This window comes from Lethenteron reissneri, chromosome 47, assembly GCF_015708825.2.
Source record: "Lethenteron reissneri isolate LAM-NWPU_2019-01 chromosome 47, ASM1570882v1, whole genome shotgun sequence".
Lineage (NCBI taxonomy): Eukaryota > Metazoa > Chordata > Hyperoartia > Petromyzontiformes > Petromyzontidae > Lethenteron > Lethenteron reissneri.
The window spans coordinates 3,889,929-3,905,407 of NC_083825.1; the positions used below are offsets into that span (position 1 = coordinate 3,889,929).

Here is a 15,479-nt window from a genome sequence, read left to right on the forward strand (position 1 = left end):
CTACCGACAGAGCTGCCGGTGCAGCGTGACCACGACGAAGCGAGTCTCGTATTGCGTGCACCCATGACGCGCCGTGCGAACCGGCACTCGCAAACGCCGATTGCTCTTTAACCCTGGAGGAATCCGAACGGCGACGGAGCTCTTTATTGTTTTGTTTTGCTACGTATGTCCAGTAACGTTCGCCGCCGCAGCACGCGCCACACGCACGCCAGGCCAGCCGAGCGCGAGGAGCGTGCGCCAGCGGTGTGTGTCCACCGGGCACCGCACACGCGTGTACTGCGGCACGATCAACGGCTCGCACGCGCGCAACCCATTGCCCGATCAGATGCGATGGCTTGTTTTTGTGGAGAGGAACGCGGGGGGGGGGGGGGTGCCCCCGATGGGGGTTGGGAAGGCTGCGAGGCTCGCCGTGGGAGCTATCGTGCCGGGCGTGCAACAACGTTGGCAATAAAACCCACGGTTAACCGCGAATTACGTGATAATTAGATTAATAACGCGCCCTTACACAGTGGGCCACGGAACGCCAGGCGTAATAAAGGAGGAAACGATCAAAGTAATCGGAGAAAAGACTAAAGAGACAAGATGGGGAGCTGGAGGGGAGAGGTCTGTTTTCAACGTGCATTGAAATCGTGCAAGAGCTCCTATATTTGAGAATAGGTTTTCCCCTTTTCTCTGGCGACAAAACAGGTGTTAAGATGTTAAGACACCAAACTGAAACCTTTACAAGGAATCATGTCTGCATTAACCACAATACTTGTGGTCAGATTGCAATATATGCATTGTCTTTGAAACTGATTGGTCCACACCAGAGACAGCTTTCTTTTGAGCCTCGTCTCAAAACGGTGTTAGACCAGAGGACGCCAAAAGGCGTACAACACAAAGACAATGCACTATCAGAGTAATGGGAGTTCGGGTGATCAGCTACATCATGGGACCTCCTTTGCCAGTACGAAAATATGATAAATGGGAAAACCTATTCTCATATTTTGGTATTGGCAAAGGAGGTCCCATGATGTCGATCCTATATATTTATATTTGTCTAAGGTTTTTATACGTCAATGCCACCGTCCACAGGACTACTTTCATTTAGCATCCTCCCACAGGTCCACTGAATGTGTGGCTAAATAGGGCATAGGTTATTTTACATTAAAAAACGTGTTTTGTTTTGTTGCGATTTGTTTGCAAAAAGAAAAACATTCGCTACAATGGTGACAAAGAATCGCTTCTCGTTCTAAATCTCGACCCCTGAATTGTGACCATTTCACCGACTCTGAAGGGGGGGGGGGGCAAAATTGTTGTGCCCTCTAATCTCTACTGGGCCCTGCGAAGGGGGAAAAAAATGCCATGATCCAGTCGTACGTGGCACAGGAGGGTTGTCTCTTGCCCCACATTGCACGGCGATTGGCAATTCGAAATCGCGAGTTCCAACCAATATAGATATTTGAAGGTAAACGAGCAGCCATGCAATGGCTTGCTCTCATGCCACTGCTGGCTGGAGTCCATACGGGTTAGCCTGGCTCCTGGGCCCGCCAGCCCTCGGTGTGGGGGGGGGGGGACTGGTAGGGTACTATTATCAAAGCTGCGCTCAGGATTACGTTGGTCCCACTGCTGACAGTGTGGAAGGAAATTAGCGGAGCTGTTTGTGCGTCAAGGGGGAATCGTTATGTAAAGCCGCTGTTCGGTGGCTGATGAACTGAGGTCTGAGCCGTGAGAGAGGAGGAGGGGGCATTGCTTTTCTGTAGTTACCGTGTAATCTGTAGGATTTGTCTTTGTGGACCGTTTTGGTTTGCAAGGTGATGCTTTCGAAAAAAAACGCGCATGGGTGTAAATATTACTTCGCATCGCCAATAACTCGCGAACAAGCGCCGTAGTCCTCCAATTAGTACGCTTGGCTACGTACGGTACGAAAAAAGTTCACGCTCGCGCACAATCGTATCGCCCGCGCGCGAAGGACCCATTACTCAGCAGTGTGTCGGTGACGTGGGTGAGGCTTGCAGGCCGGGCGAGCGAGCGAGGTGGGCGACAGCGAGCGTGCGTGCGATTGGCTGGCAGGGCTTGGAAGCAAGCGGCTACGTAGGGAGTCTCCCCGTGTGGGCGGCGTGAGACCGGGGAAGCCCTTCCGCCGCGGACGGCGGTGACGACACGAGCGTCGAGGGGAGCGCCGCACTCCCGGTTGGTTGCGCCGCCGCAAGATCGCGCGTTCGCCGAGCGTTCTCCGCGTTTGTCTTGGCGTGTCGCTCGCTGCGGACTCCGCGTCCCGTGCCTCCTTCACAAACCTATTTTGACGAAACCAAACTCGAGGGTTGGAAACGATTTGCCAAACTGATCCGGCAAACGCGGTGAACGGTTTGTTTAGTTGGCGGCTCTCGGCACGCGCGCACTGAAAGGGAGTTTCTTCTCGTTTATTCTGTTTACAGTAAGTTCTGGCAGTGAGTTTTGTGTAAATAATTTGACTTTTTACGCTCGTTAGTTTGCACATTGCGTACACGCTGCAATGGCCTGTGACTGCCGCCACTGCCCGACGGTCTTGGGCCGAGGTTGTCGCCGTCCGAGAGCTAAGAGAGCTGCTTGGCTCAATGGGGCCTCGCTTGCTGAAATAGTCTGTGCGAGTGACTTGAGATTGGGACAAAAAGATGTGACAGTGTGACCTCATGTTCCGTGATATTGGCCAAAACTGTGCCGCATTTAAATCTGGCTTTAAAAACCGCGATCTAGTGATATTAACAGAAAGGCAAACTTTGGTTTGTCAAACAACACAAGACGGAAGCTTGTGTTGCCTCCGAAACGTCGTGATTTTATTGTTTTTATTTATTTTTATTTCATTTTTTACCTACGTGACTTTACCGAAAGAACTAAGAGTTTGAGATTCCACTTGGTGCTGCATCTACTGACCCCTTCGCAATGCTGTGATCCCCCTGCTCACCTGGTGAGCTCCGCTCACCTCATCCACCCGCTCACCTGGTGAGCCCCCCGCTCACCTGGTGAGAGCCGCATTCGGTTCCCACTGTGCACGAATGTTTGTGTCGCGCTCGCCCATCGTGGGCTGCGACAGCCGGAAGCCGTGGATAGGAACGAGGCAGATCCTGGAACGGTTGTGCGCTGGCCACGGCGGTGAGGTGGACTGCGGCGCCGCACCTGTGCGGGCCGCGTCACGGTCGAGTTGTGTTTTTAAAAGGACTTGAGTAAAAAACACGTGGCCACGTGTAGGGGGGGGGGGAGTCATGGGGCGCGGTACAAACGAAGCGTTTCACAACGGGGTGTTTGCTGAAGGAGGGGGCAGGGGCGTGCGCTGCAGCAGGCGCTTGCAGCAACAGGCACCGCAAGCCGGGCTTGTCGAAACAAGTTTGGCTATTTATAAGCCGTGTTGTTGTGGGCATGGTGTACCATGTGTGTGCGTGTGCGCGAGCATGAGCGAGGAGGGGTTGCTACTTGTCGCTTCGGGAATGTATGGACACAGCTGACCAGTGCAACGCTCGCACAAGCAGCCCTGCCCGGCACAGTTGAAAGTTTCTCAAACGTGCGCTTTGTGCGCCGTTCCTGCCGCCCTTGACACCTGTCGCTACGATCCGCTTCGTACGCGGCCCCGATGAGTGGACACCCTTGTGTGGGATTCTCCCAACGCCATCTTTTAAAGATTTTCCTAAATTACTATGATAGTTCGATTGCTCATGCGGGGTTTGCTTTTAATGACCGATGTTTCTTTGCTCACACCGTGGGGAAGTTGGGGGGTGAGGGGGAGTGGGTGAAGTGCAGGGGGAAATGCTGTGAGACCACCCCGAGTCACTTCCTGATTTTGTTGTGAAAGGGGAATGGTTGAGCAGGCTGGCCACTCTGTTCCGTTTGCGTAAGGGGACATTGGTTGTTATTCGCCCTTATCGTTTCCTTGCAGAACGACCCCCCCCCCCACCCCACCATCAAGGAAAGGAAAAAACGCGACAGTTGTGAGTTTGCGTTCGACTCATTTCCACCAGAGAGCCGCTTTAGTTGAGAGCCGCAGGGCCTGGGATGGACACCCCGTGGAGCATGACCCAACGATTTTGAGCTCGGCGCATTCGGCGAACGACGGACATCTGCATTCGGCCGTTGCCGGCGGGTAGGGCAGCCGCGGCCTCTGCGTCTCGCGTGGACGGGAACGGCCGCGGTAACCCATCCGTGCCTTGCACGTTCCGCTCGTTGAGAAAATAGCTCGGCGAGGAGCCGGAACTGCGTTTCACGTCGACCACTGCAGAGTCTTGAAGGTCGTCAACTGCCAAGGCAGTTAGAATGCCAGACAGATGGCTAAGCTTGTTTAAATACCCTTCAGAAGTAAACATTCGGACAAGGAGGCTAATGCTGATACAAACCCTGGGCTTGCCCTGCTAGTGTCACAGTTGAGTTTTATTGCTTTGTCTAGCTTTTATGTTGACTTGGCATTAATGTTTGATGGGCATTGACCCACGGTTACATGTACAGGTAGTCCTCCACTTACGATGGAGATGCGTTACGACGACCCCATCGTAAGTCGAAAATATCGTAAGTCGAAGATGACCTATAGCCTACCCAGGAGTCTTAAAGAATAGTGATAATTTAGCAAAACAGAGCAATTTACAGTACCGTACTGTATAAACTATATACTGTATGTATTTATGAATTACAATACTGTATTGCACAGTAAAATGTAAAGTTAAAAAAACAAGGTAAATTCGTAGCCTACCTATATGAACTGCAATTTAATAGAAGGTTTTTTCAGGAAACAATCCTATCTGCTATAAAAACTTTTAACATGCATTGAACGTATCGTATCATGGTAATCCTAAAATTAAATCGCTAAATCTACGTATCATACATGCATTGAACGTATCGTAATGTATAATTGTACTTTACTCACCAAGATTCTGTCTGTCGTCTGCATACTTGAACGATGTTAGGTTGTTGATGGCTACATTAACTTAGGCTGGAGATGCGTACATCCTGGCAGCGTCCCAACGTACAGTATCGTACGTACCTCGTGCGCTGCTGCGTTTGCCTGCCGCGCGAAATTTAAAATATTTTTCAATTTTGTCGTATCGCCATCGTAAGATCGAAATATCGTTAGTCGGACCGTCGTAACTCGGGGACTATCTGTAGTTGTTTTCAGTCTAGTTGCTCTTCGGTTGTGCCGTGGTTACTCCTGTTTACCATCCACAACGTTGAGTGGGAGATGGTGCTTGCAGAGGGAGAGTGACAGACATCTGTTAGGCGTTGAAAAGCTGAGTGGTGATGGGCCTCTGCACCAGGAGCTCGGCGCACTGGTGCTCAGTGTTGGGGCCCGGCATCCCACGTGACTTGTCCCGTGAACCCACAGGAGATTCTCCCAGATTCCTTCGGAGTGTTCCGCTCGGTCATCACCATCGCAGGCAATGGAAACGACAAATTAAAATCGAGGACTTGTAACCAGATTGCAGCACTCACGCCTGCACGTCGTGACCGTGTGGCCGGCGGGCGAGAGTAGCCACCCGGTTCTGTTGGTTCGTTTGCAATTGATAAACTTGCACCAACGTCGCTTCGGCGCAGACATTCTGCTCGCGTACATTGCAGTGGCGTTGGGCAGACGAGACATTGGAGGCATGGTGCTCGTGTCCTGTTTTACAGCTGAGCCAGCGATGGAAATTCCGCATTCCTGCCTGTGGCGGGAGGCGAGTTTATTGTAAGTCACTCGCTCTGCCACCTGAGCCGATGATCCGAGACTGGCTCAAGTCGGCATCTGTCGTCGTACCTGACTCGCGGTCGGTCGATGAGCCTTCCCCCCCCCCCCTCGCTGCCCGGTGCGTGCCCCTCCGCCGCGTGGCAGCGCTCGTGTGTGGCCGCATGTTATTTGAGTGCCAGGTCATGCGTGTGCTTACAGTTGACACGCGTGAGCCAAGTCACGTGTTTTGCGCGCGTGCGCGAGGATGTGATTTCAGCAACGTCTCGTTACCTAATCTCCCTCCGCCGGTGGCAAAATAGATCCCTGCGCCCCTTGTCGCGCCAGGTCTTTTCCTCCCAATATTCCACCTCAATTCCAACATCAACAACAAAACCTCTCGCAGATTGCCGACTAACGAGGCTTCGTCACTTCCGATAATTCGTCGGGCAGTTGTGATATGGTTTTCAAACGAGGGGGCACAGCAGTGCTCCATATGGTATTTTTTTTCTAATCGGCTGAGCAGCTTATTCCCGAGTCTCTCGGATTACGGCTCAAATTAAACAGATTTAATGGTTGGGGGGGGGGGGGGCGGCTGTGGTAGCTGTGGCACATAGCCTAGGGGGGTGGCCCTCTGATGGCTTACGTGTAAAATAAGAACTGGGACAAATCTGAATCTCTCACATCGTGCAGGGCATGGGAGTGGGTCAGGCCGGGAGACGGGTGGGGGGAGGAATGTCTCTGGCCCCCTCGTGTTCCTCCTTTCGGACCGGCCCATCCGGTCGGTTGTCTCGAGCTGTTTTGTTGTTGTGGTCTCTCGCGTTCCAACCAGAATGTTGGTGAGTTGGATAACGAATTGGATAGAACACACAACCGGGAGAAAATCGGTGTTCATTTCGATCAGTCAGGAGGCTGTTGTCGTGAGACATGTGGGCAGCAGGCCTTCCCATTTGTTGTGCCAGGGTGGAGCAGCTGACTTTCCACACAGTTTTTGTGCTTCCAAGATTCACAAGCCACATGTGGCAATTGCAGCTGATTTTTTAAGTGAGCACGTTTTCCGTCAGGTCGAACCTTGCCGAGGGGGGACGGTGTCCGCTTCAGGCTTGCCAGCTCCCTTCTTTTGTCAAGGCGCTCTTCCTCCTCCCTACCCAGTTTAATTAGACGCTCCAAGCCCAGGACGTGTCATTCAGACTCTGTCTTATCGACAGACCTGTTCTTCACCTGAGGACGGCTGCTTGCGTTGTGGCCGAAACGTCGTGAGAATTATTTTATTATGTTTTTTTATTTTATTATTTCCATTCTACGTGACTTTACCGAAAGAACCAAGAAGATGAATCCCTAATAGCGGATGAGGGGAGAGCCAAATGTGAATGGCATCGCATTGCTGAGTGGGTTATTATTTATTATCAACTCGTACTCTTTTTTTAGCGTTCCGGGGAAGACTCGGAAAATTTTCCAGGACGGGCAGCCACGTAAACAAGAGGGGGACGATCCTGGGAAAACCAGGGGGACGGGTGACGACCCTCGTTCTCTTCGTGAATGAGAAACGAGTGTTTCTTCCCCCCTCCCCACCGCGGGAGGGCACAGTGCAAAGTGCCGTCGCTTTGAAAACCGCTCGCCTCGTTTTACTTCTTACATCTGCATGCTTTACACTTCTTTGAAGAATTTTATCCGGCGCCCGTCGTTTGCGACACCGACATTCGTTCATTTTTCCACCGCATTGATGCAGACTCATCAGCGCAGAAACATAGCGCAGAGCCAGGCCCATGCGCCCCCCCCCCACATGCCTGCTGACTGCCCATCCCCCCCCAATCCCTCCTCCCCAACCCCCTTCTTTCACCACCCTCTCTACCCCCTATCCTCTCCCCCGCACCCCCTGCGGTGTGGTCACACCCACTGCTGGGAGTGAAGCCTGTTGTTGTTGTTGCCGCCGCTGCTGCTGCTGCTGCGAGTGGCTCACGGTGTCGAGAAGCCCTCCCGGCAGTGACAGTTGCGCCCGGCGGCGGCGGCAGGCGGCCGGCGCTTCAAGGTCACGGTGACTGGGGGAGGGAGAGCGCCGTCGTGCCCACGGGTTCCGCTCGTCCCCGCGGTCACACCCCCCCACTCGCTTCTCTCACTCGCCCGCTTTCTCTTGGCCGTGAGATTTTTAAAAACACAGCGACTCTGAACGGCCTGCTGATACCGGAGCGATCGGCGGCTCAAGTTTTGTTGCCGGATTTTCGCAGCCGGGTTCATGGACTCCCGTGTGCCGCATGCGCCAAACTCGCCCCTCTGTGTTTTTACTTGTGAAGGAGCGAGCAGTGGTTGTGTGTTGGTGGTGGCGCGGTGGTGATTGTGACAAAGGTGGTGAGTTTATAGGAGACATTCCATTTCAGTAGACTTTCTACCCAGTTGTAAAGTTCAACAAACTTCTCAAGAGATTGCCAATTGTTACACTTTTGTTTACATTGCTGCAGACGCCCCTTAGGTAATCCTGGTTGCAGCTCGGCTCACCTTGTTTAGAATGAAGTCATTTATGGTCATTACGCAAGCCTCCGTGCGCTGCGTGTACACACGTGCGAGGAAGCAGTTTGGACAAACCTGCTACACATGAATGTGAATCCAGGGTACACGTGAATAAACATTCACGCGCGTGGACGTACACACAAACCACGCGCGGATGAATCGCTTGACCGCCGTGTCGTAGTCTTGAGCGCAGCGGACGTTTGCGGCGGCGGCGGCGGGCACCTGATGCCAGAAATGAATCGACTCTTTCACTGCCGAGAGGCGAGCGGCGCGGACGCCGCGGCTGGTAAACAGCCCGCCAAGATACCCCCCCACCTCCCGCCCGCTCTGGCGCAGCGACGCGTGGATTATTTTTTTGTTTGAGCCGAAGACGAAAGTAGCTTCCACCGTGCAGATGAGCTATGCTCTGTCGGTGGCCCTGATCCAGCGAACGTGCCAACGTTGGCCGTGTGGGTTGGAACTATTGGCACAACAACGTTTTATGTTTATTGGGGGGGGGGGGGGGGATGCTCAGGCCAAATACAGAAATATGTACCAGAAACAGGTTCATCTTCTGGGTTCTTTCGGTAAAGTCACGTAGAAGGAAAATAATAAAATAATAAAAATAAACATACAATAATTCTCACGACGTTTCGGCCACAACGCAAGCAGCCGTACTCAGGTGAAGAACAGGTCTGTCGGAAAGACGGCATCATTCAGTCGCTGTCTTTCCGACATTCAGACGCTGTCTTTCCAACAGACCTGTTCTTCACCTGAGGACGGCTGCTTGCGTTGTGGCCGAAACGTCGTGAGAATTATTTTATTTTATTACGTTATTTTTATTTTATTATTTCCCTTCTAACCGAAAGAACCAAGAAGATGAATCCCTGCAGTCACGAAAGCTTTAAATCCAAACAGAAACAGGTTTTCACACGTCGGGGCTGAGGGTTGGCAGATCACGCAGCGAGACGGGTAAAACTCCCTGCTTTTGTTGGTACCATTGTTGTCAATTGTAAATCACAGTTTCATGCAGACGAGGAGGAAGGGCGGCGACAACTTTGTTTAGGCCTTCACTGTAAACATAGCAATGTTGTCGTGGGGGTGGTGTGTTTGGGAAGGGGTGGTCCCGTTTGTCGTCTTAAGTGTCTCCTTAGTTAGGGTGGCTCGGAGGTTCGCGTGCAGAGAGAGGGCTGTGCCAAGAGCTTCCTGAACATCGTGCTCGAGTTTTTATTATTATTCATATTTACGTTTCTAATGTCTGACGGTCACATTTGTACTTTTGTGTGCGAGTTGCTTTCTGCAGCAATTCGTACAGTAACATATATGTATAGTGTAATTATACACTGTATCACAGATTAGTGGGGGCGGGGGGAGGCAAGGTAATTTGCCAGAATCTTTGGTAAACAGGGTAAAGATCCAGGTAGAAAACCACTTGGGAGAAAATCCCTCCCCACCCCCATCGGCCACACAAGTTATAATCTTGCTCAAGCTCTACAAAGTAAATCCAGAGATTCATTCTCCCTATCTGCTGTCCTACCACAAAGATCAAATCTCCTGAAGCCCCCCCTCCTCCCTGCCCGATCTAAGTGCGCACTGATTTTTGTGGCCGCTACGGCATCCTAGGTGAGATTTTGGTCGGCTGTTTAACAACTTGGGAGTTATACTAATGGGGTTTTCCCCTTTTTTCTGGCAACAAAACTGACACCTTTTGTAAGAAATCATGTTTACATTAACCACAATACTTGCAGTCAAATGCAAACAAAAAACAATACTCTGGTAATTTATGCATTGTCTTTGAAACTGATTGGTCCACACCATAGACAGCTTTCTTCGGAGCCTCGTCTCATATGGTGTTCGACCAGATGACGCCAAAGTGATATTCATGTTTATATTTGGGAGTTGCGACTCCGGCGCGTACACAAAGACATTGAGGCAGTAGAATGGTATGGACCGTGCTTGCCTAACGTATTCACTAAAACCACAGATCGGGGTTTGCGGAGTCAAAAAATATAATTTCTGAAGTCAATACGGGTTAGATGAACGTACAGCGTGCAGCTATTTTTGTAGGTTTTTTTTAGGCATTTAGGACAGACACTGCCAGGTTCTGAAGAAGATGCGAGCTATCCTCAGATGAGGCTATTAGCTTTAATGAGAAACGTGGCTCCTGCAGTCTGATCACGAGTACCCGGTTTGGAAGATTGAGGTGGGTAGTGGACTTTGTATACTTGGGCAGTAATGTCCATATTGCCAGGAGGCTTTGAGAAGGAGTTTGCAGAAGGTATATTTGTTTAGCGGGGCTTGTGTTAGATGCACTATGGAAACTAGATGCGATGGGTAGGCCAGGTGTGTAATGCACAGGGCAGTTGATGAGGCGGGAGTGATATCCATGTTTATAGATTTTAAACTTAAGCAGTTTGATAATACAAATGTCTTTGCATTTAAGGACAGGTGTCTTGAGGCGGATGCTGAGAATATCTTCGCAGGACAGGAGGAGCCATGCAGACGTGATTGTTGTGGTTATAGGATGGGGGGGCGAAAAACCGGTTGCGCTGGGTTGGACGTGTGATGGGACGGGGTGCTCAAATCAGGTGGCAGCCAGCCCCGAGCCCAGCGAGTAGGATCACAATTCCCGGTAAGAAAACAGTGGGTTGAGGTTGTAGTGGACCTTGTGCAATTAATTTGTAAAATTCGGCAGTAAGCAGCGGGGGGGGGGGGGATGGGGGGGGGTGCTGCTTTGAGATGGATTTCAAGAAGGTGCATTGTTTTAGCAACACTAGGGTGTTGACGGGCGGCTACGGAAGCCACTTTGCAAGAGAAGAGGGAGAAAGTATTTAAGTGCGAGCAAGAAAAAGGGACATTTTTAGGTGGGAAGAGCCAGCCGCTCATCGTTCGGGAGATTCTCCAGAACCTTGCAAGGGTGGGGGGGGGCAGGAGCTCCGATCAGGTGGCCGGGGCCCAGCTCCCTCTCGCAGCGCGCGTCGTCACGTCTCCCGCGCACAACGTTGGCTCAGTATGCATCCCGCGGCGCTGTAATGTGCACCGTCTAGACCGGGCTTTTGTCCGATTGTGTTGCTGCGCGCTCGTGATTCTTGTGACGCAAGCGGCGAGTGAATTGAATCTCCTTGAGTTTACTGGCTGTCCCCCCGACATCAGATGGGTGCCCGCGGGTGGGGGTGTCGGCGTGGGGGGTGGGGAGAACTTGGCATCTACTTAAATTTCTTTGTAAATTAGCTTTTTGGAAAGAGGTTTAGTTAATTCGTGTCTTGTTTATTAACTTGCGCTTTTGGGGTGGATGTGGGGAAGGGTGGTGGGGATGTCGGAGCAAATGTAACTTTCCATTTCATTGCAATGATTAAAACATGAGAAGAATGCCATTCTCTGGATTATAACACGAACCCCCAGCTAATGCTTTGAAATACGGAGGAACGAAAAATGTGCCTTGTAATCCGGGTGATGCAGAATCGGCTTTACACAATCACCCTGGCCTACCAACGCTTAGCCGTGGTGTTTTTGAGGTCCGGATTTTAGTTGCCGGAGGTGTCTCGTGACCCAGGTTGGTGTGGTGCCTTCATTGACTAATGACCGAGCCGAGAGATGTTTAGACTCTGCACCATTGCAGAGAGAGAAAGCCCCCTGTGATTGTGGTGGTGATGGTCGTGTGAGGCTGCTGAGTTTGGCGGATTACGGTGGGAGTGTGGTGGTTGACAGTCGGACTGAACTCGCTGTGTGCGCCACCATGCTCCCATTGCTTCTGCCAGCTGTGCTGCCATTTAATTTCATTCGCCTTGCCTCTCCGCTGGTATTACTTGCGTGATGAGATGTTAACTACCTCGCCTGGTATGCAGGAGGTCATGGATTCCGACCCTGATGCCTGTATATTTGGAGTTTGCATGTTCTCCCCGTGCTCATATGGATTTTTCTCCGGGGAGTCCGGTTTTTCCCTCCACATTTTAGAAACATGCGTTTAGACTTTGGCTGCTATACATTTCCACGTGATAAGCCACTTTGTTGAGCTGTCATATGCGACCAGGTCGCTTCCGAAAAAGAGCTACATAGCTCAGTGGGGCCTTATCTGGCCAACAGTTTTTTAGTATATATGTTTTTTTAGTTTGCGTTGTGAAACACGACACAGTAACTGTACTCCATAAATACCACTGCTGGATAAAGGCCTCTCGTGCTCCTTCGATGTAATCATCCACCCAGCACCTGCAGATGAGCTGATTTCATCGCTCCATCTCCTCGGTGAATGCCCCCTCGGCCCGTTCCGCTGTGTCAGTCACAGAGGTTGTTGGATTATACTTCGCCACACTGGCGACGTATAATCCGTGTTTTCTGGCCCGGGCCGCACATCTGCAACGTGTGTGTGCGTGTCTGTGGTGTGTTTTTGTAGGCAGCTGCAAGGAGCAAGGCCGTCAATGGCTCGAGGAAGTCACGACCTCCGGACCCCGCGGGGCAGTCCAGCGATGGCGCCCGTGACGCAGAAGATTCCACGCCGCCAGCCGCCACCGCCGCCGCAAAACCCGGCCAGGAGCCGCCGCTCGCCGCCCCCTCTCGCTCGCCATCCCCGACGGCGCACCCTCCTCCCAACGGCCTGGCGCACGAGAACGACACTCAGGACGACTTTCAGGACGATTCCTCTCAGGGCAAGGAGGTGGTGGTGGAGAACGGGCAGCCCGCAGAGCCGGAGCAGAATTGCCATGGCATGAAGCGGCACATAAACGGTTCGTGCCCGCAGGCGATACCGCCGAACAAAAAGCCACGGTTGGAGGACGTGGAGCTGGACCTGCTGAGGTTGGCCGACAGCCTCGCGCTGGCGGCGGAAGGCGGCGAGGCCGCCGCTGTCAACGGCGGAACGGGCGAGTACCCGCCCAGCCCGGATGACGGTGCCAAGCGGGCTCCCAGCCCCATCGTCACGAACCCCCTGCTCTTCCTGTCGGAAGCAGCCTCGGCCCAGCAGGGATACTGCAAAGCCACCGCGTGCTCGGAGAGGAAGCCCGAAAACTGCGACTGCAAAGGCCCGGACTGCCCCGACTTAACGGCGGCCGCCGAGAGCGGGAACGACTGCGAGCGGTCTCCCGAGGCTGGCGGCAGCTGCGCCACTCCGGAGCCGAGCGGAGCCGCGCCGGGCCCCTCGGCCCAGGCTTCGCTCGGCAACGGCGGCGTCGGAAACTCCGCGGCGGCGTCCGGCGGCAGCGTGCCAGCGGAGAGGTGCAGCTCTCCTGCCTTGGCGCTCGCCGGCGGTAAAAACAAAAAAGGGGCAAACGCTCACCTCTCGGGTTTCTTTCAGAGCTTCCTCGACTTTGCCCTGCAGCAGCAGATGAGCCCCGAGCAGGCGACGGCGGTGAAGGCGCTCGCCGAGTTGTCCAACGGCACGGGAGCCCAGTTGGCCGGCGCCGCGCCCAAGCAGTCGGCAGGCAAGGGCCGAGCGGGCAAGGCGGCGAAGGCGGCGAAGGCAGTGGCGGCGGCGGCAGCGGCGGCGGCGGCAGCGGCGGCAGCAGCGGCGGCGGCAGCGTCTCCTTCGCAAGCGAGCAACGGCGTTGGCACGTCCAGGCAGACGCTGGCGGAGCTGTGGCCCGGGCCTCTGCAGCAGAATCAAGAGGCGGCAGCGGCGGCGGCAAAGCACAAGCAGCATCTGCAGGCCCAGGCTTCTGCACAGTACTCGCAGAAAGCGGCGCAGCACGGCGCGGCTGCGCAAAATCACCAGCAGCAGTCCCAAGCGCTGGCGCCAATGCAGGGGCAACCGCCGCAGGGGCAGTCGCTCCTACAACAGAAAATTCTAAACGATGCGCACATCGCACCCCTGCTCGTGCAACCGAATCACAGCTTGATGAACCACCAGCAAGAGCTGCACTCGCAACTTCACAGCCAACATCTTGCTCAAGAGCAGCAGCTTACACAGCACCAGCAGCAGGCGCAGCAGCATCAGCAGTTCTTGCAGAGCCATGAGCTGGCACAGCAGTATTCGCATCATCAACACAATCAACTGCTTCTGCAGCAGCAGCTGCTTCAGGATGCCCAATCGCAGCAGTGCAAGTGGCAGCAGAGCGCAGCATTGGATGCGCAGTCACAAGGCCACACAAACGCCCACGGCCAGGTCTCCGACGGAGCCGCCTCCGTTGCCAAAGAAGACGACACCCCCGTGCCCCGTAATAACCTGCACCAGCCGGCGGTCGCTTCCTATCACGGGCAGCCGCTGTCGATGGGAGCGGAGGGAGACTCGGAGCAGAGCAGCCGCCCCTACTCAGAGCTGTCCGAAGAGGTGCTGCGAGGTGATGCCTCGAAACAAAGGTGCTCAGAGCAAGCGACCACCAGCAACCAGAGCAGCACCCGCTCGGTCATTATGAATCACGTGGCGTCCGTGTGCTTCGACGCCGACAAAGGTAAAAGCCATCGTACGTTTATGGGACTCGACGCCGAACGATCAGGGACTCTCCAAGGTGCTATTACAAGCCGACGCAACTCGAGCGACCCAGCGGAGGAGCACGGGCTCCTGCAGTCGCACCTGCTGCCTCAGGGAGGCCAGCACGTGATGCACGCCCGCCCGCAGCACGGCGAGCGCGACGCGAAGAACTCGGCGGCGCAGGCGGCGAGCGAGCGCTACGGGCAGCACTGCGAAGGTTCGCAAGATCCCCAGGGCAGCCTGTCCCTGCTTGCGCACGCTTCCGACGTGCAGGCCGCCCGGCAATACTACGGCAGCAAGAAGCAGATGCATTTCCAACAGCCGATGCCGCAGCAGATGCAGCCGTACAAACACTCCGAGGTGGAACAGAAGTCGCTGGAGAGGCTTCTGCAGCAGCACATGCAGAGCGGGGATGAAGGGCTGTTCCAGAAAGTGCTCGGGAGCGAGCAGCAGCAGCAGCGTCTGCAACAGATGCAGTCGAAGGAGCACCCCGCGCAGGGACACAGGGACAAGGCAGCACTCAAGGGGCAACATAATTCAAGTTACAAAAGCGGCCTGTCTCGCAGCAACAGCATTGGTTTTCAACAAACATCTGGGCCGGGAGAGCAGCAGGACAAACGAGGCTCGTCCATGAAAACATCCCAGCCGGACAACGGAGTGATTTGCTTCTCCAGTCGAGGTGCGAGTGGCCACGACTTGGGGCACAGAGTGATTCGCAGTGGTTCGCCGATGTCGAGCCGAAAAGAGCAGCAGTCCTCCGTGCACGACCCGAACAACGACGACCTGAAGGAGATCATCCGGCAGCTCGAGATAAAGATCGCCGAGGATCCCCGAGTCGTCGGATCATTTGTCGCAGCGGCAGCACCACCAGCAGCAGCAACGGATGGACGTCTCCCACCCGCAGTCGTCTCGCCCGGGCTCTGTCCGCGCATCCGCCGATCTCCCGGCTAACCA

The 15,479-nt window shown here is 54.0% G+C and overlaps 1 protein-coding gene across 1 annotated transcript in view; it reads left to right on the top strand.

Annotated features, from left to right (window-relative positions):
• The window catches only part of LOC133354344 (AF4/FMR2 family member lilli-like), a 30,120-nt gene extending 14,643 nt beyond the window's left edge, over nt 1-15,477 (top strand). The window contains exon 2 of the mRNA XM_061571112.1: nt 12,516-15,477. Within this exon, the coding sequence (XP_061427096.1) occupies nt 12,516-15,476 (2,961 nt within the window). The 3' untranslated portion in view covers nt 15,477. The remainder of the gene's footprint in view (nt 1-12,515) is intronic.
• The last annotated feature ends 2 nt before the right edge of the window (nt 15,478-15,479 follow it).